The following is a 25,347-nucleotide window of genomic DNA, read 5'->3' on the forward strand; positions in this document are numbered from 1 at the left end:
TCGTATCCTGGTTCCCATGACGGAACCAATGCCCATTTGAATATATTCAGCCCACGAAAGAAAGACACATTTGAACAGTCTGTACAACTTAATGAACCACTCAGTAATCGTAACTCTGAATGCCTTCAACAGGCTCGTCCATCGCTTCAGCAGTTTTTCTCAAACATGCAGAGGTTGTTAACGTCTTTTCACTTCGACATCCAACAGGCCATTTGACCAGGCGTGCCCCCAGTTTTTGTACGACAAGTTCAAATTCAGTCTTCTTTAAATGAAAGTGAGTGCTGCAAGTCAAGGAAAATGGCTCCTCGACACTGCTGCACAGCAGTGTTGCCCCACAGTTAGCAGTTATTTCTGTTTCTGGCTCAGTTTCTCTCACGGTCATGAGACAGCAGCTGATCCCAGGTCAGTGGGTGATTCAGCATTCAGATCATGTGTCAGGAAGCCTGCAGCGAGGGGGGTGGGGGTGGGGGGTGAGGGTGAGGGTGGGAGGCTTGCACAAGATGAGCACCGCTCTGCTTGCTGCTGGTCGTTGCACAACCTAAGCTCAGTCAGATATTTCAAGACAACATTATTACTGAAATCAGCGGGTTTGATACATTTTTTTTTTTTTTTTTTTAAAGGACTTTGAGTTCCATTGATACGCTGCAGGGCTGCACTGGGCGAAGGTCTGCCTCTGTTCTTTCAGCAGCCTACAGGACGGGGTAGTGGTGCGTGCCACAGTCAGGAGCTGCATGAGGCCAGGGTTTCTCTCCTCATCTGCCTGATTTATCACCAACGCCAGCAACCAAGAGGGAGGGGACAGAGATGGGGGAAACTGCCGCATTGCCCCCCCCCCCCCCCTCCCCGCCATCCCTCTCCACACTGCACAACGCATCATCACTGCACGTGCAGTATGCCGGGATCATATAAAACATAGACTAAGTGACAGAGAGAACAGGCTGTTCCGCACTATCCACTATCCACACTACTCATTCTCACCTACTCTTCACAGAATTTACCTCTTCCTCATTTGCCGCTATAAACAAATCTTCTGTGGTTTACGTTGTGAATTTAAATCCCTTGTATGAATTAAAATCCTCAATCAACAACCCCGCCCCCCCCACGCACCAGTGTCCTTACACAAGATTAATGTATTAAATCTGTCCTCATAACTGATACACTTCCATTACATTTGGGGCCAGTGTAGTTCTCCTTTGTATATTTTTCTGATGGTGTGATGATCAGAACTGGACTCTATTTCCTAACTGTGGTCTGATAAGGGCACTGTTTAATACCAATATCCTTTGATTCATACTCAAACGTTTTGTTATGTATCCCAGCATCCACTAGGTATTGGGCTTCAGCACATCCTGATAGACTGCTCAACTACTAGTGTGTGTGTGTGAGTGAGTGACAGAGAGAGAGACCTCTCCTCCACTTTTCTCTTACCTTATTCAACCAGTCAACCTTCTCCACATCTGGAAAATTTACCTGCGGGAAAAGGAGACAAAAATTGCCGAATTAAAAGGAACAGCTTGGACAGGGAGGCCGGCTGTCGACCTGAAATTAGACGATAGAGGAAGGGGCAATATAATAAGAGAGAGAGAGTGTGTGTGAGTGTGTGTGTGTGTGTGTGTGTGTGTATGAGTGTGTGCTTGTGTCTGTACGTGTGTGTACACAAAGTGTACGCTCTCACACACACCACACTGAAAGCCGTACACACACACACACCCACTCTCGCACACACCCACTTGTGTTCATATTGAAAGACCCACACATTGCAGAAGTCCGGCATCCAGCCAACAGACGGTGAGGACGATCATTTGCAATGCATCTGCACGAGTGACTAGGTGCGTTTTTCTGTGTGTGCTGTGTGTGTGTGTGTGTGTGTGTGGGTACCCTCGTGCTGTGTGTGTGTGTGTGTGTGGCTCACAAACAGTGCTTCCTCTCTTTAACCAAAACAGCAACCACAGTGTCATGAGATGAGGCCAAGAGTAACAAAAACTAGGAAACTGGGCTGATATTTCACTAGATAGTGTGTGGTAAGTCTGTTTATGCCTTTCATTGGAAGAGAGAGAGAGAGAGAGAGAAAGAGTGTGGGTGTAGGTGTGGGTGTGGGTGTGTGTGATATCCTGTTTATACACACTGTGTGTGCAAATGCCCAAGTGTGTAGGTGTGTGTTGTGGTTGATCTGTGGACATTTGCTCCTTAACAGGAAATTCTACTCAGTTCTCAGTAAAGTTTAGCAAGTCAGAACAGCCTAAGAAACCATTCTCTCTCTAAGTGCTAATCTACCTACCCGTCTCTGGTTGTCAGGGCGCCTGTGCTTGTGTACATATCTGAGGCTGAGCAACTGACTCGGTCTTCTTGAAAAGAAGTGACGCGTGTCACCATTAGCCACACAAACACTCACACAAAAAAACCAAATGAGCAAAAGCAGGAAGTGAGAGTCACAGACTGAAGATTGTCCACACAAGAAGAATTGCCAGATCCAAGAAGCCCAAAAACTCTGATCTAGATGGTTTTACTCAAATCTCACTTAAAAAAAACTTTTTCCTTTCAGAAAACGCAAGCCATCCTTTCGTTATATTGCCCCCCCATCTCCCCCCAATTTTTAGGTTGATGACTGGCCTCCCACCTCCAAGATGTTCCTTTTAATTTAGCCTTTATTGCCCAGACATCCCTCTCACCCCTGACTGAATCCCGAGACAAGCAACAACAATTTCCTAATATAGCCAAGGCTGGACAGACGGAAGAATGCGGTAGAGAAGGACGGGGGGGGGGGGGGGGGGAGCGAGAAACAGGGAGAGGGAATAAGAGAGAGGTCGAAGAGTGAGAGAAAGGGTGTGAGATGAGAGGAAAAGAGAGGGGGTAGAGCAAGAGAAAGAGAGGGGAGAGAGAAAAAAATGGCGAGAGCAAAAGAGAAAGGCAGACAAAGAGAGAGCGAGAGCAGCAGTTAATTATTTACATACCGTATATTATATGGCACAAATATAGCAGTATGTTAACGTTGCTGTTTATTCAAAAGTGAAAAAGAAAATGCACACCTTGTTTTAACGAGGTGCAGACCAGAAGGACATGCAAGTAAAACTTAAAAAGAAAGAAGGGTGGCACACTCTGTTTACTCCGATGCAGATTTTTATCGCCAACGTTTGGGCAGCAGGCTGACTTCGTATTGAGAGAGAGAGAGAGAGAGAGAGAATTTCCCACACAGCCTCATTTTGACTCTCAGGGACTCCCTACAGTCTGAGTCTCAGCAGGTCACCCTCAGTCCCAATTACAAATGCAAAAAGGTTAATGACAGTTTTACATGCAGCCTGTGAGGATAGCCAATGTAACTCTTTGAAAGCTTACATTTCATTCAGTACTGATCATTGACACAATGCAGACTTAATCTTGGGTGCGATTAGTGTTGAAATTGTGACCATTAATGCTATTGCATTTATCATTATTATTATTATTATTATTATTAGCAACAGCAGCAGTAGTGATTATGATAGAAGCAGCATTTCATCCTGTTATTAAAGCAGTTTTGCCTCCGCTGTCGCATGGATATGGATTAGCTGGCCGCTTCCTAGGCCTGCAGTGTAAAACCGTAGCATTTCAGAACTGCAGCTGTGATTGGCATAGTTCTGCTTTTTAACTGTCCTCACTAAACTGCATCCACAAACATTTCCACACCACCAGGGCATCACAGAATGTTTTTATGCTAAAATTTTGGATGTTTGTCTTTACTTATTTTGGATGTTTGTCTTTACTATTAAATACAGAAATACTGAATGACTAATAGTAATGACGTAAACTTAATTAGCATTACATCGGTACTGATGTATTTCCAGTAGCATATTCAATTATATTATACTGCTAATGTACAAATGTATTACAGATGCACCTAATGTTGAGTGAAGTTTTCTAACGTTGACAGTAGCTGCTTTAAATGCGCATGGCTAGTTCAAATATTGACTTAAACCATACACATATAAAGTTACACTCCAACAGACACACAAAGCCTGAACTCCAAACTTCAACACCGACACAAACACACTAATCATAACATTTAATTACCAAAATAATTAAATGCAAGACTCAATATCTGGGCGGGCGTAATTAAGACACTGCACCAAATAACATTTTTTAAGCTGAGTTACCGAACTGAAACTGCATTTCTGTTCTCTGTTCGGTTTATGTCATTATTATATATGAGTAAATGCCGTGCAGTGTTGCAAGGGTCCACTTGTGTCAAATTGTGGAAGAGTAGCCTATTACGCTAGCGCTTACAGAGCACGTAGTCCATTTTATCTGGACGGCCCGTTAAGGTTACTACAGGGACAGATAACTAAAAATTACCCTGTATAATTATTTTTTTAAAGACATGTGGACAAACGGTAGGCTGTATCAATACTGACTTGACGTTATATTGTAAATGATGGTTTAATATTCAAAGCACGTTTGGGCGAGCAAAAAGAAAACAGCTAACGGAAACGAAACCATTCATCTGTCAAAATCACACTGACAGCCACCAGTTTACAGATGTGGTGCAGCGGTTTATTCTAAATGTAACCGTCAAACACTTGCTGAACAACTGGCGTGTGCGTGTGTGCTTATGCAGTTAGCTTGTAAACTTTGACTTGTTAAATTTACATTCATTTGAAATAAATACAAGACAAACGCTTTTATTTCCTTCTCTTACCCATGATGGTAAATCCCGTTTACTTCTGAATATTCTGGACGTGAAGTCTTGCTCGTTCTCCAGCAAGTACATGGCCGACCGCAGTCGTTTCTCTTTCCCATATCGGCTTTGTTTCCATCCCATGTAAACCATCAGACCGAAGATTACCAAGCAGATGCTGAAGCCGAAGTATCCCGCCAGGTAAACTGGCAACAGTGTTCCAAGACATTTCCCGAACGACCATAATACTGACACCGCTCTTACGCCCGAAGGCTGCGGCTCCGCCGGGTTCGATACGCTTTCTCGGGGATGGGCCGAACCCGCAGCTTCGGTGCCCATAGCCCTACCCGGCCCTGCATCCCCAGTTGGCATGATAGCGTTTCTCTTCCGTAAAACTGCTACGTCGCGCTCAAGCTCCGTGTTTGGTGTCTTCCGAAGTAAATTTTAAAACATCTTAGCTAAAAAATATGTCCGAACAAAACTGTTAATAAAAATCATAGAATACTTGCAAATGGTTTAAAAAAAACTTGAGCAGCCTCTTCACACGAGCGGCACAGAGGTTACCCAAGCAGTGATAAAGTTGCGCGGCATGCACACATTAGATAGCTAGCTAGTAGTCCAATACCAGAAAATGCCTTATACGAGAGACCTAGTAGGGGCGTGTTTCATACGACACTTGTCCTGCCTTCCAAATAGGACCTAAAAACTTAACCCTACACTTAACGCACTTAACGTTATTTAACATAAAACGTGCAGAAGGTCTGCAGTAAGCAGTTGTGCTGCAGCAATCTTTCTCGCTGCTACATTCGTGCTAAACTGACTCTGGCAAACAGCTATCGCCCTGCGTTTTAATCCAGTAGCCTGGGCTATTTTTACGAGTTGACAGCGACGGTTTTAAAGGCTATCTCCATTTTACACGTTCGCATCAGATGAGAGCTGCACGGGAGTCTGTTAAAGAGTGAGCGGAAATCCTAGGCGGGAGGATGATGGATGCAGGGGAGGTCCTCTGGGTTTGGAAGAGAATAGAGAATCACGAATACATTCTGTAAGCACTTTACACCTGACTGGAGCGCGCTCGTGAAAATAATTTGCACACAGCCTGTTTTTTAAAGTCAGTTTGCCCACGATCTCCACATTATTTAAGCATACATTTAAAATGCTAAGTAAATAAATAATAAGTAGCCTTCACTATTATCAGTCGCTGCACCTGTTGGAGTAAGAATTTTCTCAGGGTAGTGGCGGATAAAATCCAGATAGCGACGAAGTGCGTGTTTGCCTCAGGACGCACGCGCTGATCCCTGCAGACCGCCGAGACAATCCCCAGCAGCAAGCGCGGGGCTATAAGGTAACGGGCCTCGGCGCCATCACGCACGTTCACCTGTCATTTTTTCCCCCACGAATTTTATCGTGCAAAGCACTGTGATTTGTTTTATTTAATACCACGATGTCGATTTAACTTTAGGTTTGTTTTGCGATACCAAGACCACCAATCGTTTATACAAATCGGCATATGATGATTTACGGATTTGTTAAAAAATATCTGCATGTTCGTATCCTATTTGTATACACCAGCCCTTTTTATGCTTTAGTTGTATGGCTGCAGTATACACACAACCCCAGTTTACGGTCAATTTAGCCTACTCAAGGAAAATGATTTTGGTTAGCCCTAATTTAGATAAACCCAAAACGATGTTCCCTTGGTCGTTTCTAAAAGACATGCTAATGGTAAGGCTTCAACCCCACCCCCACCGAACACTTATTGAAACACTGAAGGATCCGATTGACGGGGGTAAATTTCTGAATTTAGAACCCAAGACGTTGACCTGCTGCATATATGTTTATGCATGCCCGCGTAACAGGTAAAGGTATCCACACGTGACAGCCACCGTGTACGGTTAAATGTTGTCAATAAAGAGGCGGCGGCGGACTTGATTCCACCCTGCCTGTAAGGCATTCAGCTGCTTACTGATGGAGGGATATCTCAGTTTTTTTTACTTCTCCAACACTACAGGAACAGGCCTACATGCAAGCCAACACTGCACTACACCTAAATTAATTTGGGACGTGAAATAGCATACGACACGTTTTCTAAGCCATGTGATGATATATTAAAATGAGCTTAATACAGTGCAAGTCACAAATTAATCAGTAGGCTAAGCCTTCCTAGTTTCTAACGAATGCATTAAAAGTCGTATCTATGGATACTGACATCTCGCGCGCAAGCCTTCCGCCACCAGGGTTCTGCCGTTTCCGTGATACGTGCACTTAACTGTATTAGTTAATAGTCGGAAGAGGAGTACGTGAGATGCTCGTCAAACAAACATTTGGAAAATAGCCTATATTCAATATTCGTTTAATTTTAATAAACATTCGAGCAACCCTGAATTTTCCTCTTCAAATAAAGATAACCGCATTGGGAAGGCGAGGAAGTTTTTCAATTCCAAGGACAAAACTACATTGGGCCTTTCTTCCAGTTGTAGATTTCCCGCACCGTTTTGAATACGGGCCCACTTGTCTTCTTCCATTGGCTCCATGTTGCAGCTTGTGCCATAAACTAAACTGGACAGTAAGCAGGATTCATTTTACTGCCCATGTAACAGAAGGCAAAAGTGAGAAGCAGAGAGAGAACAGTGAGCAGGCAATTTTAAAACAAGCAACCTAGAAATAAACTTCAAAAAAGAATGAGCAGAATGAAAGCTCCCTTTTATTCTTGCTTATCAAACAGGTGACAAAGGGATGTGGCAGACAGTGGCAGCTGGTGTTTTGGAAATACCACCCCCCCCCCTCCCCCCACCACCACCCATGTTCCATAAACACACATGCTGGGATTCACTGAACTTTGACTCTCAATTAAATGCAAGAATTACTTGTTTTCTTCACAAGCACTCTGGCGAGTTCAATGATTACCAAAGTTAAGTCAGCAAACTTCCCAAAAAGTGGGATACTTGCATTTAACTAGAAGTCAAAGACAAGGACAAGTGACAAGTCCACAGTATCAACACGCTAGACGGGTGAAAGAACAAATTAGGCCACCTGTCTTTCATCGAACTCAAGTCTCCTCCACTGCTCCTCTGTGTGGCCAGGAAGTTGGCCTGGTGATCATAACGTCAATACTAGAGTATCAATATTCCCAATACAGCAGAGTATAAAAAATACCGATTCTAGCGGTACACAATTACGGACACTGTCGAGTTGACATGAATAACCAATAATTTGTCTGGCTGATGTTGATACCGCCATATTTTACATTAGAGCACAACTGCAAACGGCTACCAACTTTCCACGTCCATAGCAGTAATCGGTGAGCACACGATGTCAATTTATGAATTCAATTGTATAGCAAAATATTTTCAACTGGTTTACTTTATTGAATTATTGAAACACGCTATTTATTGGCCCACGCTAAGTTACGGCGGCTTCGGTTAGTGCAGAACACGGCAGCCCACACGCCCGGCTTAGAGCCGACCGCTCCTGGTCTAACATCATCGCACTGGCGTCCTGTTACACCCAGGGGTCTTTTTCCAAAGTGTTGCTAGGCGATCCACATGTCTCTTCATGGCCTTGGACCTTCTCACTCACAGACTCTGGTTGAATATTGCAGTACGTGCCTATCCAACTGCTGAACGTTTTTTGGTCGTTTAATTGCCAATTAAAAACCGCTGGGGGAACGAGCTTTTAGCTGCTTGCCACCTTGCCTTCGGAACCGAATTCCAAGCTATGTTACATTTTAAGACTTACTTTTTCTCATGTGCCTATTTTTCTTAGTTTGGACTTCGGTGTTTTTTTGTCCCTGGGATGTACGCATAAAGAGTGTTACATAGGAGTTTATTATTATTATCATCATAATTAAGCAGACGGCATAAGTCTACAGAACGACCTAATCTCTGTATAATTTTGCTTTGGCAAGTAACAATGATAAAAACAAGGAGCTTCAGATGTTGAGTGGACATTTTCACTTAATTTACAGCATAAACAGCATGAACACATTGCTTCTCTGGTGCATGCATGTTCTGTCGTCATATCAGCCAGAATCTTATTTTATCTGACAGGACCCCAATATCATTGTGCATCCCTACGGTTTCAATTACTTAGACAAATAGTTTTAAAAGATTAAAATTCATGCACTTAATTGCCACTGTAGTACTCACTATACACGTTATTTATTTTGGAAGTACCACTGCCTATTAGCCCGTTTCATCTATGGTGAAAGTGATCAGCAATTTCACTCTTCCACCAACGCCGGGGCACAGGAGAACCTCACTGCTCCGGTGCTCAACCCCACCTGCGCCCTCTTCCCAGGACTCAGACGGCCCTCGTGCAAGATGCTAAACTTCCTGTTTGTTTTCCCCTCTCACAATCCCAGGGCGACGGCAGAGCCATCCAATGGGGCTGCCGGCCACGGTTGGCACTGGCACGGTCTGGAGTAGATGCCAGACTGCAGGGCCCACCCATGCACTAGAACGCCGCCTTAACAGGGTGAGCCACCCAGCAGCCCCTGCTCCTGTCATATTTCACCACTTTTTTTTTTATCAACAAAACATTTCCTTTTTTTTCTTCCAGTGTGGAACAGCCCTCTGTGTTGGGACGCCTGGGACCCAAGGCCCCAAATTCATGCCGTCGCTTCTCCTCCCCCAGCAGAGCTGCGCACGCGCAGTCGCAGGGTCGCGCAGACAGGCGGCGCATGCGCAAGGCCGGGACACGGCTTGTCGCTAAAAGCCCCCTCCCCCCCGTGGCTACGCTGGGGCCAATCAGACGCCTTGGCTGTGCAGATAATGGACACAGGCAGCACCAGCACCACGGCCCACACGGCAGGGGGCTTCCATCCCGAAACCCAGAGAGACAGCGAGACCGGCCGCACGGCTGCCCCTACTGTGCGAGCAGACCGGCATTCAGCGCAAGGGCCAGACATGGTCCAGGGCAAGCACGCAAAGGTACCGGCCAAAAAGACACGACGTGTGCGAGGACGTGTTACCAGGACATCGGGAGTTCCCACATACGTCTGAGCATACAGTGCCCGTTTTAATACTAAAACACAAATTAAAAACTTCCCTAAGGATGAAGGAACAAAATCTCTGGAGTATATCCAGCAGAATGGAAAGAATTTTACAAGCAAAATCGATTCTTTGTTTAACATCATGAACATTTATGTGTGAAGGTCATTTCAAGGTCAGAGGGCAGAAACAAGAACAAACATTAAAACAGCAGCCAACGTTCAACCCTCTGTACTGCCTTTCTGTAGTTCTAACGCTAACCCTAATCCCAACCCTCTGCACTACTTTTCTGCAGCTATAACTCTACCCTAATCCCAACCCTCTGTACTGCGTTTCTGTAGTTATAACCAACTCTAATCCCAACCCTCTGCACTGCTTTTCTGTAGTTCTAACGCTAACCTAATCCCAACCCTCTGCACTGTTTCTCAGTATTCTCATGGACACCTTTAGAAACACCAGAGTTCTGTGGGTCTCAGACTTAGAGAAAAAGAATAAAGAAAAAAATAAACCTCCATTTAAAAAGGAACTGACTTCATCCCCATCTCCTACGGCAGATTCAGAAGTTCAAAACTACTCGCACCGTTCGATACCTTGGAAAGAAAACGTCCGTTGGCTCACGGGACCCTTTAGGGCGTGTCCACGAATCAGTCCCATCCCCCAGAGAGAAGGTGCAATCAGGGCGGCGCCACAGTCATCGCACACACCCGCGGCTCAGCCAATCGGCGCAAAGCAACGGCTCGCAAGACGGGAGTCCGCGCCGACCGCGAGGTTCGACTTCGGCTGCGTGGGGGGGGCGCTTGGCACGGAGCGGCGAATCTCAAAACCGGGGGTGCAGGGTCCACCAGGGCAGTGGGGGAGGGGGGTGGGGCAGGGCGGGTGGGGTGGGAGCTGGCAGCATCAGATTTACATGGCAGTGACCCTCAGTTGTTGGGGGGGTGGTGGGGGTGGTGCGGGGCAGTCCTCAGAGCAGTAGGGCACAGCAGGGGCGGGAGCGTCTCCCCCACCCCCCGTCAGTGCGGCAGGGCGGTGATCCGCATGCTCTGGCTGGCGATCGGGTACGACACCATGGGGGAGGTGGCGTGGCTCATGGTGATCCCCGGCAGGGGCTGCGCCATGGACACGGCCACGGGCGCCACGGAAACCGCCACGGGCGCCATGGAGACGGGGGGCGGCGCCATGCCCTGGGCGATGGTCTGGGCCAGGGCGGCGGCGGAGAGCGGCGCGATCTCGGGGTTGAGGTGGGGCGGGGGGGCGGCGGGCGGGGCGGCGTTGGCCGGGGGCGCCCCGGGGTCCTGCTGGGCGACGGGGCGGGGCTGCAGCCCGGCGCTGCTCAGCGTGGTGTGCGTCTGGGCGATGCTGTGGTTGTAGGAGCTGACGGGCCCCACGGGGGGCGCCAGGCTCTGCTCGGAGGGCGCGGGGGACGAGGACAGCGACATCACTTTGGCCTGGCTGCGGAACTGGGCGTTCTGCTCCAGCAGGACCTCGTTGGTGGCGATGAGGTTTGAGACCTGGCAAAGGGACAGGAATTTAGGCAGATGCAGCGAGAGCGCGCACGTGAGAATACCCAGAATTCCTTCCAGAAACAACAGAAATCTTGTGTGTGAAAACGTGTTATTATGCAAGAGTGAGTGTGTGAATGTGTGTGTGGAAGTCCACTGAAGACAACATACGTATTTCCACAGAACTCAGAATTATTAGAATAATGAGCATATGCATGTAATTATGGGGGAATGTAATTTCCCTTCCTCTTTTCTCTTTAATATGCAGCATCTGTAAAAGCAGGTGTAAGCGTGATCAGGGAAAGCCTGTGTGGGGCAGTATATAAGGTAGCTGACTATTTCTGTACCGTTATCCTATCTGCTTCCCGTCTGAATAATGTAGAAAATTAGGAAAGGAGTAATTGCTGTACTTCTGTACTTGCTAAAAGAAAAGATTTTTGGGGTATAACTTGGGTTTTGCCATTTTGCAGGCCCATAGAATGCATAAAACTATTTTTAATGCTTAAATACAGCCAATCTTCTGTAAACCAGCAGCAAGTCTAGTTTATGATTTTTGTCCTTAATATCCCAATATTCAGATGTTAAAAAAGGAGACAATTTGTGCAAAAGCATATTTATCTGTGGTAATTAACACATACTTGTTGATTTTAGAACAAAACTCCTAACAATGACATCAAAAGACAAAAAGCTTGAACAGCCTGTTATTGATCTTTTGTTTGCTCACTGTAAGGAGTCAGTCCTAATTTGAACGAGTATGCATAAAAGAATGCCAATAATACATTTAATAGCATACATCAGGTGTGTCAAATTGGCTACAGTGTTCAAGGTATTTCTGGTTTCCTTTCAATCAGCTGCCAATTGAAGTCTTGAGAACAAGGTGTGTGTGTGTGTGTGTGTGTGTGTGTGTGTGGACTCTTTAGCCAAGCAGTAGCATAAAAGTGGTGCTGGAAAGATAAGCCAGCAGACACTGCAGCCCTCCAGGCCTGGATTCTGACACCTGCGACATACCCCTTCACCTGTGGTGCCTTAATTCTTAAGGTTCTGTTTTCTTTGGTTCCGCATTTGTAATAAAACTATGAAAGAATGATTTTCATTGGACGGGGTCTAACCGGATGTGCGCTCCCGAGCGACTCTTCCTAACCTGCTTCTTCAGCTCGTCCACCCGCTTCCTCAGCAGGGCGTTCTCCTCCTCCAGCAGCCTGTAGTCCACCGGGCGTGGCACGGGCGCGGCCTGCATCCCCAGGTCGTAGGGGGCCCCGCCTCCGTCGGCCAATCGCATCCCGTCCATCCGGCGCCTCTTCAGCTGCAGGGCAGCGGGGTCCATGGGGGCCTCCAGGGGCCCGCCTTCGTAGGCCCCGCCCTCGAACGCCGTGTCGTACGGCGAGCAGGGGCCTCGGTCGAAGCGCCGGGGCCCGGGCGGCCCCATGGGGAAGCAGCCTCCCATCCCCCCCACCCCTACCCCGCCCACCGACACACCCTGATCCCTGTAGCTGCCCAAGCTCTGGCATCCCATCCCCATCAAGTTACCGCCCCCTACACCCCCTACGAAACCCGACATTCCCACCCCGGGGCCACCCCCTCCTCCTACCCCTCCCACACCCCCCGTGCTCGCCATACCCACCCCCATGCCCCCCCCCGCCCCCACCCTCCCGGGGTCGTAGTCCCGGTCCTTCTGAACGTGCCGGAACTTACACTTGTTTCCGCGCTGGCACTCGCCCTTCAGGAAGTCCCTGCAGAGGGGCACCTCGCCCCGGCTGTAGGGCAGCTCCGTGGGCGACAGGCCCAGGCCCGCGGCCACCCTGCTGCGCAGCCTCGGCGGAAGCTCGCCCGTCTGCTTGTAGTAGTCCTCGTCCTCCTTGGACCCGTGCACGAAGCGGCAGTTTGGGCGCGTGCACTCCTTGTTCTGGTGGTCGTGGCAGAAGACGAACTCGTTCTTCTGCGCGCCGAGGTCCGGCACCTCGCTGAAGTCCAGGTGCCGAAAGCGGCAGCGCTTTCCCCGCTTGCACACGTTGCGCAGAAAGTCTCTGCAGACATCTTCCAGGTCGGGGCCCGACCCCGGGCCCCCGCAGCTGTTTCCGTTCCCCAGCACCCCTCCGCCTCCCATACTTGCGCTTCCCGCTATATTTGCAGACCCGGCGCCGCCCGGTCCCCCTGTTACGACGCCTCCCCCAACACCGGCCTCTTCACCCGCGTTAGTGCCCGCTCCTGTCCCGCTGCTTCCGCCAGCACCTCCGTCCCGGCCAGGCATGGCGCTTGGCCCGAGGCGACGGGCAAACACCGCACATGTGTGTGAATGCGGATGTGCGTTTCTCTGCTAGGCGGTGAATTCTGCGATAAATGTCTGCTCCTGGTCCTGAAACTCCTTTTGATGCAGCCTGCCTTCACGGCACCTGAAGCATGTAAATCACAGCACGTACAAAACAAATCACAAACTTTAAAGTGAGTTTAACACAGTACCTTTTAACGTTTTAGCTCGTTGCTATCCACTTCCGTAGTCATAATGGCACACACATAACTAACATTGTTACACATCCGTGCACTCTCGCTTTAATTTGGATTTTTAGTTAATACAGCTACTACTATTAGCTAGCTAGTAAGCAAGCCAACTGGACCTCAAAAATCAATTTGATGCTATGCCTGTAGCAAAATGCACACGAAGACCCCCTAACGTTTTATTTTGTCATGTTAACTCAGCAAGCTAGATAGTTAGCTCGCTCTAAATCGACCGAGACCAAAGTTGTTAGCAACAAATCTAGCTAGCTAGCTTGTTACGTTGAACAAGGCGCTGGAAGCTAGCCAGCTAGCTTGATAGCATTTACAAAGCAACCAATTTAGTAGCGCCAGGTGGGCAACTACCTCCGGGTACTTTGTCAAAACACAAACACACATTAAAAGGTATCGCAACAGAGCTGTTAGGCCAGGTATGAATTCCTTACTTGCAAATATAATTTGTTCAATCACGGAACGTCCTTTCGTACGTTAAAATTGGTCCTCCAAGGCCAGATTCTTTTCCAGAGAGGAAAGTGGGAGGAGCTCACTCTCATCTATGGTGCTTTTCAGAGCACGAGGTGATAAGACAGAGGAGACAATGCGAAGGTCAGCCCTCTTCCGTCATTCTCCGGTACTACACACAAACGGTGTAGTTTGTGGTTAGCGTATTTTTTACAGTCTCTGGGTTAGCAACATTGTTTCCTATATCAACTTTAAGACAAGCAACACGCTCTGAATTATCTCATCGCGACCAAATTAAATCCAATGGCGCAGACGTTGCTTCATAATTTCAAACTGCTTTCCTAACGGCTATTTTGCGTCCTGCGACTTAGGTTCAGAGACTGTAAAAAATAGGTTACAACTGTGAACATGTACGGATTCCTAGACGTGCTGATAGCGGAGACCGGCTGATAGCGACCACCAACGCCAACGTTCTATTATCGTAATACCTGTCTCAGACGTTCTCTAATTTCCCAATGGTTTTTAGCATGGCATTCCAGAGAGTGGGGAGTGGGGGAGTGGGGGGGGGGTGTTCAATTCCTGTATGCCAGGAATGCTTTGCAAAGCTCTCTCTCTCTCTCTCTCTCTACATTCTTTCTTAAATTACTTTTAATCAGTGCAAACATAAAAATCTTTAATAATTTACAGAAATATTGTGTAATGCACCTCAGATTTGATGAAAAATGACACCAGTAATTTTTGGATGCCATAATTTGCCATATATTATTTTTACTTTTTTACATGAACAAGCTGACTGCTGCTGATGTGTTCATATCCCCTGTAAATATACATGAAAGTGTAAAATATGCAAATATGTAAATGAATTCCCTTTCCTCACAGGCCACCCTCCCCAGACCCTCACAGTGAAGGCCGGTGGTTTGCTCTCAATACCGCTCTATACCACAGACCCAGTGAGGGTAACATTCAGTGCCCTTGGTTCAGATGAAGTGATGATGCTCGATGCAAATAAAGGCCCAGCCAGGTATGGGGAGCATTGTGCTCAGAGATGTAAGCTTCTGGCCCAGAACTACACCCTTTTGCTGAGGAGAGTGACACTGGAGGATGCCGGAGTCTACAAGGTGACCGATCCTGAGACCAAGAAGACCATCAGCTCAGTCTCTCTGCAAGTCTCAGGTACGGTCCTCCTCTTCAGATCTGTGTTTGTGCAGACGCAGGGCTCAGAATCTTATTGGTGCACTCTGTTATTCCACTGAGCTATGGCTGCTGCAAGCCATTGGGAAAATAATGGAAATAACAAAAATAATATAAAATAAAATTAATTTTTTTCCACAATGCCTCATGTTTTATTGTCCCTTTGAGCACAATACATATAAGAGACACAAAAGTATAGGTTTTAGGCTTTTGCAATCTTAGGCTATGGTTTCTAAGATGTAGCCTAGCTTTGTCAATTTAGCTGTTTTTCCACAGAATTGCTAAATAAAACATTTATCAAACAATGATTGTTGCCTATCAGTGTACTAAGGCCTGACAATTATTGAAAAGAAGACTGATTCCCTTTTAATTAGACTAACAGTTCTTATGGAATTTGCATAAAATGAGTGTATTTTCACAATGTATTGAAATGTATGGGCCTATAGACTACCTGGCTCCAGAAAGTATGAAAATGGCCTGTTGAAGCCTTTAGTGTAGGGTTTCTGGTGGTGTGCTGGTGGTGTTGGGGGCAGGCTGTGCCTTTACAGTCCAGAAGAGCCTGATAAAGAGAGCAAAGCCTGTAGTCCGTTACCAAGCAACCAGTGCTGAAGATGAGAATGGCAGAAGAGCATGTGGTCTGATTCCTGACGGCCCTGGACCCCATCTCCCTGTGTCCAAATCAGATCCTTCTCTCCTCGGACCCCGTCTCCCTGTGTCCGAATCAGATCCTTCTCTCCCTGAACCCCAAAAGCCCAGTTTCAATCAATCAATCAATCTTTATTCATATAGCACATTTCATACAGTGGCTGTAGCCCAATGTGCTGCACATGACCAAAAGACAATAAGCAAAGGCACAAAAAAAGCAAAACAACAAATAAAATAATAAAAGAATAAAACAACAATAGATGAATAAAACAACAAATGATGAGGCACCTTAAGTAAAAGCCAGGCTAAAAAGATATGTCTTAAGTTTTCTTTTAGAAATGTCCACAGAGGAGTCTTTTTGTGTTTCCACTGTCAACTCAATGTAGGGATTATGCTTCCATACCACACTGGTTTAACAGCACTATCTGGATGTAGGTTTTCCTCTCAGTGTCTGTTCTTCCATTTAATTAACCGTTTGAAGCCTTTACACAACATCAGTATAGTGCCTTACTGTTCAGTATGTACAGATCTGGATTTTCTACACTCTTACATTCGAGCGCAGGTCCTGTTAGACCATCTAAGTCCAAAGTAAAACCAGGTTCAGGAAAGGGCTCATCCTTAATAGCTCCTGCAGTTCAGTTGTTATCAAAAGTTCTGGTTTTGGGCCTCACTGAATTAAAGTGAAATTAAGAAACCTTCCAGTTTAACCAAATGCAGTGTTTCCGCTCTCTCTCTCTCTCTCTCTCAAACGCTCAAACCAAACACAAAGAGGCGCAACATACAAAGACCAAAATCCAGTATTTTAATAAACACTAAACGCTTACCGAATGGGGGAAAGCCAAGGGGAGTGAGTCTTATGGGACCCTAGCTCACCTGTGCCAAGTGCTCTAGGAATGGAACAAAACGCCATCTGCTGGATAACAACTTATACTGAAGACGAGGACGAAAAGCTGAAGAAGAGATGCCTGCTACAGCTAGCTTGGTAGGCGTGTAGCCACATGTTGCCATCGGCCTGTCCCGATCACAGGTTTACCTAATCAAATGGCAGAAAAAAAAATGCTATATAGTATTTTGGCCGATTAAAACTCTGGAACATCAAAAAAAAAAAAACTTACTGTGCGCACTAGTAAGTTTGTCATTTAAGAAGTACATTCCGAGTTAGTTTTAGAATCATTACCTCCTCCGCAATAAAGCCAGTCTGCAGGGATGGCAGTACCAGGAGCAGACAGGGCAGCTGCCAGTCTGCAGGGTTGGCAGTACCAGGAGCAGACAGGGCAGCTGCCAGTCTGCAGGGTTGGCAGTACCAGGAGCAGACAGGGCAGCTGCCAGTCTGCAGGGTTGGCAGTACCAGGAGCAGACAGGGCAGCTGCCAGTCTGCAGGGTTGGCAGTACCAGGAGCAGACAGGGCAGCCGCCAGTCTGCAGGGTTGGCAGTACCAGGAGCAGACAGGGCAGTTGCCAGTCTGCAGGGTTGGCAGTACCAGGAGCAGACAGGGCAGTTGCCAGTCTGCAGAGTTGGCAGTACCAGGAGCAGACACTGCAGCTGCCAGTCTGCAGGGTTGGCAGTACCAGGAGCAGACAGGGCAGCTGCCAGTCTGCAGAGCTGGCAGTGCCAGGAGCAGACAGGGCAGCTGGTCGTTGGGTTGGTAGAGATGCCTCTCATCCTCCCCCTCGTGGTCGACCCCCTCCACATCTGGCTCCACCATGTCCCCATTGCTGCTGATGCAGAGGTTGTGGAGGAAGGCACATGTGGACACGACCACCGGCACAAAGGTAGACTTCCCCTGGGATCACAGTACAGTTTTATTTAACTGTGTGTGATTTAAAATGATTTTAATCCATGTTAGTTTGAATGTTACTGTACTTTCATCTTCACATGAATTTACCGTTTTAAATGATGATTTCAAAAATTCTCTCCCCAGACCTGCTTTGTAACCTATTCCCTGAATTAACTGTTCACAAGTCGCCCACTCCGTGTGTGTGTGTGTGTGTGTGTGTGAGTGTGTGTATTTTTATGTCTGTCTCTTTACCTCAAAGGCCTTCAGGAAGATGCCGAGCCACCGGTCCTTCATCCACATCGCCCTCTCTGCCACATGCCTGGCCGTGGAAAGGTGTCGGTTGTACCTGGCCTGAGCAGGATTTTGGAGAGGTACATGGGTGCAGCCAAGCAGGGACATACCCCATCCCCTGTCCTGAATGACGCACCATCCCGGAGGCGGAGTGAGTTGCCCCAAGTAAACTGAGCTCCACCGCTGGACCCGCGCGTCATGGACAGCACCAGGGAGGCCTGTGAACATGTTCGGGGAGCCACCTTTGTGCTCGCAGCACCAGGGAGGCCTGTGAACACGTTCAGGGAGCCACCTTTGTGCTCGCAGCATCAGGGAGGCCTGTGAACACGTTCAGGGAGCCACCTTTGTGCTCGCAGCACCAGGGAGGCCTGTGAACATGTTCGGGGAGCCACCTTTGTGCTCGCAGATCTCCTGGAGCTGAATGAAGTGGAATGGCTTCCTGTTGTCGTCTTTGTTGAGCGCCGGGGACTTCTGTCGACACTTCCAGTCACATGTCCGAAGCTGGGGAGACAGCCAGAGGGCAAAGTGAGCACCAGTCACCTCCAGCTCATCTTCTGAGCCAGACGGGCAAAACTGGCACCAGTGTCCTACAGCTCATCTTCTGAGCCAGACGGGCAAAACTGGCACCAGTCTCCTCCAGCTCATCTTCTGAGCCAGACGGGCAAAACTGGCACCAGTGTCCTACAGCTCATCTTCTGAGGGAAAATGGATCGCCCCCTTGAATTTCCCCAAGACGTCCTCAGCGACCCGTTGTATGGACATCAGGGACGGTGGCGCTGGAGACAGGTAAGTCCTCTGACACCACCCAATAGGAGGTAGCACTAGCCTGCCAGGATAAATCATGCCAACCTCCAGGGCTTTCCCCCATCCGTGCTCCTTTTCAATCCCCAGAGAGTGGACCAAGGCATTCACCGTTTGCCTCGACAGGCGAAAATCCCTTTTCAGCTCCACAACAACGGTCGCGTTCTGGCAACCGCCACTTCAAGTATCCATACAAGCCTGCCTGCATGCGACAAAAGTACATAATAGCTACAAAATTCACGGTCGAGAAATCAACGGTTGTAATTTATCTATAGTAGCTAGCGATTGTGTACAAATTGTATCTGAAATGTTTTTAAATAAAGGTAAGTCTCCATGAAAGTTCAGAAAACGTGGTCACTGTGATGTTATTAGCGTAATAAAGCGCTATTAATGTTAATTCTGTGCTTTTATTTTGGTAGAATAACGGCCGGAACTCAATAGAAGTTTTTACCGGAAGTTATATAAAGGAAGTCTAATTGTTGCTAGCTTCACGGAGCTCGGTTTATCCATAGACATGGATTTGACCCGGAAGTCTCGAAAATGCTAATGACCCGAAAAAAAAGACGACACTACTTCTGAAGCCTGAGACAGGTGCAGGCCACTGAACTGTACGAGAACAAACAAACTTCAAAAGAACAAGTTAGTGGCCTAAAATGTGAAACTTTTTGCACGAAAATACAAAAGGAAGCCAGGTGAGATTAATCAAAGTTCTCTAAATGCATGAATATATGTGGTTTGAAAACGAGAGCAGGCTAACACTGAACTAGCATGACCAACTGTGCGGCTTGTCATTGTGTTTATTATCATTGTTTGCGATTATACCCCAGTGGTTATTATCTAGTGATGTATTTTAGTTGGACAGGGTGGAATGGTATTCGTAGTCGGACGAACAGTTGGAGGAGTTGCAGAGATGATAGCGTCAGTAGCTGTCGTCAAAATAGCAATTACTAGGTAACTGTCGTGCAAGGTGGTGGACAGCAGACAGCAGACTGTCGTGCACCACCTTGCACGACAGTTACCTAGTAATTCCCATTCCTACCTAGTAATTCCTATCATCTCTGCAACTCCTCCAACTGTTCGTCCGACTACGAATGCTGACTGTTTGGTTGAGTTGGCCGTAGAGTGCGAAGCTTGAGTTTTACCTTAAAACTGCAACGCCTAGGAAGTCTCAAAACGCGGCTGCTTAGCTTGCCTGCAAGCCGTTGGAAATATTCTTTGAATTCTTTTTATTTTATTTTTTATATATATATATTTTATATATATTTATTTGGTTGATTGTAAACTGTTAAATCTGTATAATAGATCAAGGGAAGGCGAGAAAGGGGTTCAGCTCTATGGCAGCTGCCAAGAGTGGGAAGGGCGTTTTGGGGGAGGGAGAATGGCAGTCTGTGGCTAGTTTGAAAGAAGGACAAAAATCTGACTAGACGAGAACAGCGTCCAGTGAAAGGCCCGGTAATTCAAGTGTAAGAGATGGGGCTAAAATAAGAGACTGGAGATGTTGAAGAGTTTAAAATTCTGTTCAAAATGAAAGATCAGAAAGAAGGGTCTGTGGGATTTAGGTCTTCAAATCCTTTAACATTGACTGAAAATTTGGAACGAATGATAGGCAATGGGTTTTACGCGAGAATCCTGGCAAATGGGTTAGCCTACTAATAGGCCTATTTCACAAGATGACGACCAAAACCTGATGTAGGGATACTTTGTTTCCGTTTACCGTTGCTACTGATCCTAAACAGCGATGTGTGTTATAATAATAATAATAATAGCTCTAATAGCTCTGCCAAAGTTCACTGTCCGATGTTATCCGCATTGTCGAAGCATTGCCAGTGAACGTTAAGCGGTCTGAACTAGACAAGGGCTATACATTCTTTTTTGAGAAGTTTATATTCGGTTATGAAGGTAAGTATAACGTTAGCTCTGGTTCGCCAGAAAGCTAAATAGCTAGCTTGCTAACCACAGCAAGGTAGCCGATTAAAGAGATATTTCACTTCGACATAACATAAATTATTTTCTGGAGGCGACACCATTGTGTTTTCGTAGCGTGAAGCAACATCTGCTGTCCGTTAACAGCGTCTCTGTTTCTCTCGGTTGTCCCGAAAATTAATGAAGAGGGAGCCTGACAACTGTGAGGAAAAGCGATTCTGTTAACGTTGACGGTCAGCAGGAGGCAAAGCTATGTAAGTACAATGTGTTGGGCTCCACAAAACTTACTTATGTTATACCGAAGTGAAATATCTCTGAACTAAGTTTTGTACTTGTAAAGCTGTAGATCAGCTTGAAGTGATGATCCTGATATCAAGCAATGCAAGGCGCCAGATCCAAAATGTTGTACTTGCGTGGGTGCCCATGTGGTTTCTTTTCGCAGCTGTGTACATCATGAGAAGACAAGACAAATACAGACAGTTAGAGACCAACAAAAAGTGTCTTACTCCGAGGCGATGAAGAGAGTTGAAAGTGGACGAAGTGCGGCTGTTAATAATATGAGCAGAGCTGTGCCGGCTAGTCAGCCGCTTCCACCATCGGTATCTCAGGTAATACCACCAGACACCTTGTTGCTGCAGAAGGAATCGCTTTTGGCGTTTATTGTTGATGTACTGGTTGCTACTAAATCTTAAGGAGAAGAGATCAGACGTTATAAAACTTGTGGTGAGTGCAGCAGAAAGGTTTCTGGGTACAAGGAATTTCCTACCTGAGCGTCTTCACAGCTACATGAAAGAGAAACAATCTATGCCTGAGCCGCAAGGGTTGGTTATGGAAGGTGAAAGCGAAAATGATAATGAAGAGGGTGACGATACTGCTTAATTTCTGGATGTTTTACATCCTTCAATGGAACGCAAGGAGTTTAATTGCAAATGGACAAGAATTTAAAAGATTTGTGGCTGCTTTTAATGATAAACCAGAAATTATTTGTGTTCAGGAATCTTGGTTAAAACCATGCTTAGGCTTTGTAATACCAGGGTATGAGAGTTTAAGGAAAGATAGATATAATAGGTCTGGAGGGGGATGTGCTACGTTTATTAAAAGAGGTATTCAATATAAAATAACTGATTTTAATACCAACCTTGAGTGTGTTGGTGTTGAAGTATGGAGTTCATTAGGACAAATAACAATGATAAATTTCTACAACCCAGGGGTATAATGCCAACGTCTTGGAATTATAACACGTGTGCTCTTCTGTTCTTTTCTTGCTTTAGTATTCGTTTTATAAAATGTTATGCATTCGTGCTGGGACAGCATATTACGTACCAAAAGATTCAAACGATTTAATTCAGTTGCTGAATATTTTCTTCCGGATTTTCTTTGTTACACATAGATAAAATAATTGGTAAATGTGGAAAAATATTAAATGTCCTGCGAAGCTTAGCGGGAAGAAACTGGGGAGCAGGGAGGGAGTCAATGTTCTTAATTTACCAAGCAATGTGTCATGGTCCTGTGTTCCGGTCTGCGTTTTCCCTGTTGGGCCGCCAGATGGCGGCACTTCTGTTTTGTGTCCTGCTCCCCCTGTGTTAATTGTATGATTGTTTTCAATTGTCCTATTATTAGTTGCTGGTTGTCTCGTTTTCCCTTCCCTCTCTGTGGCCTGATTGTTCATGGTGCCCTCCTGTGTCTCGTCAGTGTCTGTTCTATTTAAGTTTCCCTCTTCCTTGACTCAGGTGCTGGATCTTTGTGGTTATGTCTGGTTGTTTTGTGCGCCCCTACCCATGTACCTGCTCCATGCGTTCCTGCCCATGTTCCGATTCCCTTATGTTTTGGATTTCCTAGATTTTTTTTGTTCCAGTGTTTTGAAGTTTTCCGTCATTTGTTGAAATTTGCCCTGCGAGGCTTTTTGTTCCCGTTTGTTTCCTTGTTTCAAGTAGTCTTTTTGTTCTTTCATTTGGTGTTTGTATTTTTTCCACCCTCTGCGTTTGGGTCCCAACCCCCCACGCAACCTGACACAATGATAAGATCTGCTCTTGAATATGGATGTATTGTTTCTGGATCTGCTGCTAAATTAGGCGGCGACATAGCTCAGGAGGTAAGACCGATTGTCTGGCAGTCGGAGGGTTGCCGGTTCAAACCCCGCCCTGGGCGTGTCGAAGTGTCCTTGAGCAAGACACCTAACCCCTAACTGCTCTGGCGAATGAGAGGCATCAATTGTAAAGCGCTTTGGATAAAAGCGCTATATAAGTGCAGTCCATTTACCATTTATGTATAAGCTGGGTACTGTTCAGGCAAAGGCTGATTGAAAATAAAATAAAAAATAATGTCATGTCAAGAGAAAGGGTCATTACAGTAAAACTGACTAGATTAAGATTGGGGCACTGTGGGCTAAACCAGTGTTTAAAGATGATAGGGAAAACATCCAGATGGGCTATGTGAGTGTGGTATGCCCAAGACAGTTGAGCATGTTATTATAACATGTAAGAAATATAGGAAAGAGAGGAGGGTATTATTCAAAGATGCCTCAGAGTTAGGTATTTCTTCCTTTTCTTTTAAAACTTTGCTTGGTCGAGATATAAAGAATCGGGAACTAATTGAGAAGAAAGTAGTGGCATTTTTGTTAGCTACTGGAATATTCTCACGGATTTAGGTTGAGTGTCTATTGAGCAAATTGTTATTGTTATTATTATTATTAGTATTTTTTATTTTATTTATTTATTTTTTATTTTTCATTTTGTTACTTTACTTTATTTATATTATTTTAAAAATTATGAGTTTGACTAATAGACCAGTGGAGGGCAGTAATACGCCTTGAAGCGTCAAAACTGCCGGAAATCCTTTAAGAAGAAGAAGGTATTCGTAGCAAAGAGATATTAGAGGATATCAGAATTTTCTGAACATTTACATTAGGAGAGAAATACTTATACAAACTTTCATATTATTCAATTGCCATCTATTGGAGTACAAGGAACGTTTGAGTAAGGATTATTAAAAAATGCTACAGTAAAATTTCACAGAAATGGGGTAGGCTGTAGACCAGGGCCCCTTCTGCCAGCTACAAGAGTCAGAAGTTTCTGAACTTTTACATTTGGAGAGATATTTCAATCCAAAAATTCACTTTCTTCAATTGGCCTCTACTGGATTACATGGAAAGTTTGAAGTAGGATTATTAAAAAATGCTACAGTAAAATTTCACAGAAATGGGGTAGGCTGTAGACCAGGGCCCCTTCTGCCAGCTACAAGAGTCAGAATTTTCTGAACTTTTACATTTGGAGAGAAATACTTATACAAACTTTAATATTCATCTAATATGTCCATTTTTCAATAGGATTTTTATTACTGTAGCCTATTTGTTTATATAGACAGTTTGGAGTTTTATTTGCATATGGTGCAGTGATATTTCATCCACACCATTTAAAATGTACATTATTTCCTGTTCTCTCATACTCACGTAATGTTGAGACGATTATATTTTGAGGAAAAAGCAAGATGCGTGACACTTGGGTATCTGATATTTCAATATTACAGAAAGCGACATGTCATGTGAACGTAACAAAATAAAAAATAATAATAAAAAAACTAATTTCAAATCACCACCTTTGTTCACTTTCTCACTTGAGCCGTATCTCACTTTTAGAAGCTAATTATAGCCTTTGCAAACCGCGAAACCATCCGATCATATAACGCAACTGATTTAAGGTGGACCGGAAATTTCGAATCGGGATCTGCGAATCGGGAGCCAACTTCAGCGTCGTTAGCTTATGCCGTGCGAATGAAGTAGGTAATAGTAGTCCCTTGCGAATAGCGCTTTAAAAACAGAAAAGCGTTGTTATAGTTTCATTAGTAGACGATACACGACAACTATGCCGAATACGGAGTTTCGCAGCGCCACCATTGTCGCTCTGGTCGTTCATTTAACACGCACATCCTCCCTGCAGTCTCATCTACAACTACACCCCCACCCATGACACTGTGGACAATATTATCTATCTTGGCATTCATAAAAATATTCTTTCACCACTGAAAATCGTATTCCGTCATAGCAACAAGATAAACCCGACAAGAGCCCGAAGATAGGCCAATACAGCAGCGAAAACGCTGCTCACTGAATAACGAAATAAACAAGAAAAAGTTTAAAACTTATATCATGTCATTCTACAGTCGATATATGGGACTAAATATTGAATAAATATACAACCTTACCGCTGGTTTTACGCGTAGAGATGTCCCTTTTGAGACTGAGTGTTCATATATTGCATGGGCGTAGGAAGCATTGAAAATGTGGGTGGGACAATCTAAGGGAAGTGTGGGCAGGGGCGGTTTTAGTGGTTTGGAGGCCCCAGGAAAAGACCAGTGTGAGGCCCTTCTCCGTTTGGCTTAACGCAATCATATGTAGTGAACAAAAACTATTTGGAGGCAGCTGTTTTCAGTTAACAAAGCCACAGAACCAGGCACGTGCACAGATAGACCTCAAGGGGGGCTTGAGCCCCTGCCCTTTTGCCCTCTCACTCGACGGGGCCCTTTTGGTCGGTGGCATTTATAATTTGTCTTGTATATAAAATACAATTTATAAATACCACCAACCTATATATATATATATATATATATATATATATATATATATATATATAT

At 45.6% G+C, this 25,347-nt stretch overlaps 4 protein-coding genes and 1 long non-coding RNA gene across 14 annotated transcripts in view; 1 reads left to right on the forward strand and 4 right to left on the reverse strand.

Moving 5' to 3' along the window:
• Nucleotides 1–5,816, reverse strand: part of esyt1a (extended synaptotagmin-like protein 1a) — a 33,965-nt gene extending 28,149 nt beyond the window's left edge. Inside the window, exons 1-2 of the mRNA XM_064299586.1 lie at nucleotides 4,670–5,816; nucleotides 1,429–1,470 (exon numbers count right to left, since the gene is read on the reverse strand). Coding sequence (XP_064155656.1) covers nucleotides 1,429–1,470; nucleotides 4,670–5,020 — 393 coding nt within the window. The 5' untranslated portion in view covers nucleotides 5,021–5,816. The remainder of the gene's footprint in view (nucleotides 1–1,428; nucleotides 1,471–4,669) is intronic.
• Nucleotides 5,817–8,517: 2,701 nt separating this feature from the next.
• Nucleotides 8,518–14,230, reverse strand: LOC135234719 (zinc finger CCCH domain-containing protein 10-like). 2 transcript variants are annotated; one of them, XM_064299587.1, is made up of 3 exons: nucleotides 14,075–14,230; nucleotides 12,280–13,528; nucleotides 8,518–11,147 (listed from the first exon to the last, which is right to left on the reverse strand). In XM_064299587.1, exons 2-3 carry the CDS (start codon nucleotides 13,384–13,386, stop codon nucleotides 10,650–10,652), a joined length of 1,605 nt encoding a protein of 534 aa, XP_064155657.1. In that variant the 5' UTR covers nucleotides 13,387–13,528; nucleotides 14,075–14,230; the 3' UTR covers nucleotides 8,518–10,649. The 2 variants fall into 2 exon arrangements, with proteins under 2 accessions (XP_064155657.1, XP_064155658.1); XM_064299588.1 differs by lacking the exon at nucleotides 14,075–14,230 and adding an exon at nucleotides 13,596–14,050.
• Nucleotides 14,231–15,390: 1,160 nt separating this feature from the next.
• LOC135234723 (uncharacterized) lies at nucleotides 15,391–21,352 on the reverse strand. The gene is made up of 2 exons (XR_010324183.1): nucleotides 21,225–21,352; nucleotides 15,391–16,018 (listed from the first exon to the last, which is right to left on the reverse strand). It is a non-coding gene; the product is annotated as an uncharacterized LOC135234723 (long non-coding RNA).
• LOC135234721 (uncharacterized) lies at nucleotides 15,391–25,071 on the reverse strand. The gene is made up of 4 exons (XM_064299599.1): nucleotides 24,919–25,071; nucleotides 18,387–18,495; nucleotides 17,956–18,236; nucleotides 15,391–17,709 (listed from the first exon to the last, which is right to left on the reverse strand). The coding sequence occupies exons 3-4, from the start codon at nucleotides 18,220–18,222 to the stop codon at nucleotides 17,062–17,064; spliced, it is 915 nt and encodes a 304-aa protein (XP_064155669.1). The 5' UTR covers nucleotides 18,223–18,236; nucleotides 18,387–18,495; nucleotides 24,919–25,071; the 3' UTR covers nucleotides 15,391–17,061.
• Nucleotides 18,490–25,347, forward strand: part of LOC135234720 (uncharacterized) — a 42,983-nt gene continuing 36,125 nt past the window's right edge. For 7 of the 9 annotated variants that reach the window (XM_064299593.1, XM_064299589.1, XM_064299596.1 and 4 more), the window contains exon 1: nucleotides 18,490–19,487. The gene's annotated coding sequence lies outside the window, so the exon portion shown is untranslated. Of the gene's footprint in view, nucleotides 19,488–21,187; nucleotides 21,327–25,347 lie in introns of those variants that run through there. The other 2 variants (XM_064299592.1, XM_064299590.1) reach the window with 2 other exon arrangements.

Source organism: Anguilla rostrata, chromosome 11, assembly GCF_018555375.3.
Source record: "Anguilla rostrata isolate EN2019 chromosome 11, ASM1855537v3, whole genome shotgun sequence".
In the NCBI taxonomy this organism is placed as follows: Eukaryota; Metazoa; Chordata; class Actinopteri; order Anguilliformes; family Anguillidae; genus Anguilla; species Anguilla rostrata.

What these genes read in the sequence shown, in the direction of transcription:
- LOC135234719 (XM_064299587.1), bottom strand. Translation starts at nt 13,386, where the DNA reads ATGCCTGGCCGGGACGGAGGTGCTGGCGGAAGCAGCGGGACAGGAGCG. An exon ending in TGGACGAGCTGAAGAAGCAG is followed by an intron (nt 11,148 to 12,279) that starts GTTAGGAAGAGT and finishes TCCCTTTGCCAG; the next exon opens with GTCTCAAACCTCATCGCCAC.
- LOC135234721 (XM_064299599.1), bottom strand. Translation starts at nt 18,222, where the DNA reads ATGTTCACAGGCCTCCCTGGTGCTGTCCATGACGCGCGGGTCCAGCGG. An exon ending in TCTTCCTGAAGGCCTTTGAG is followed by an intron (nt 17,710 to 17,955) that starts GTAAAGAGACAG and finishes CTGTGATCCCAG; the next exon opens with GGGAAGTCTACCTTTGTGCC.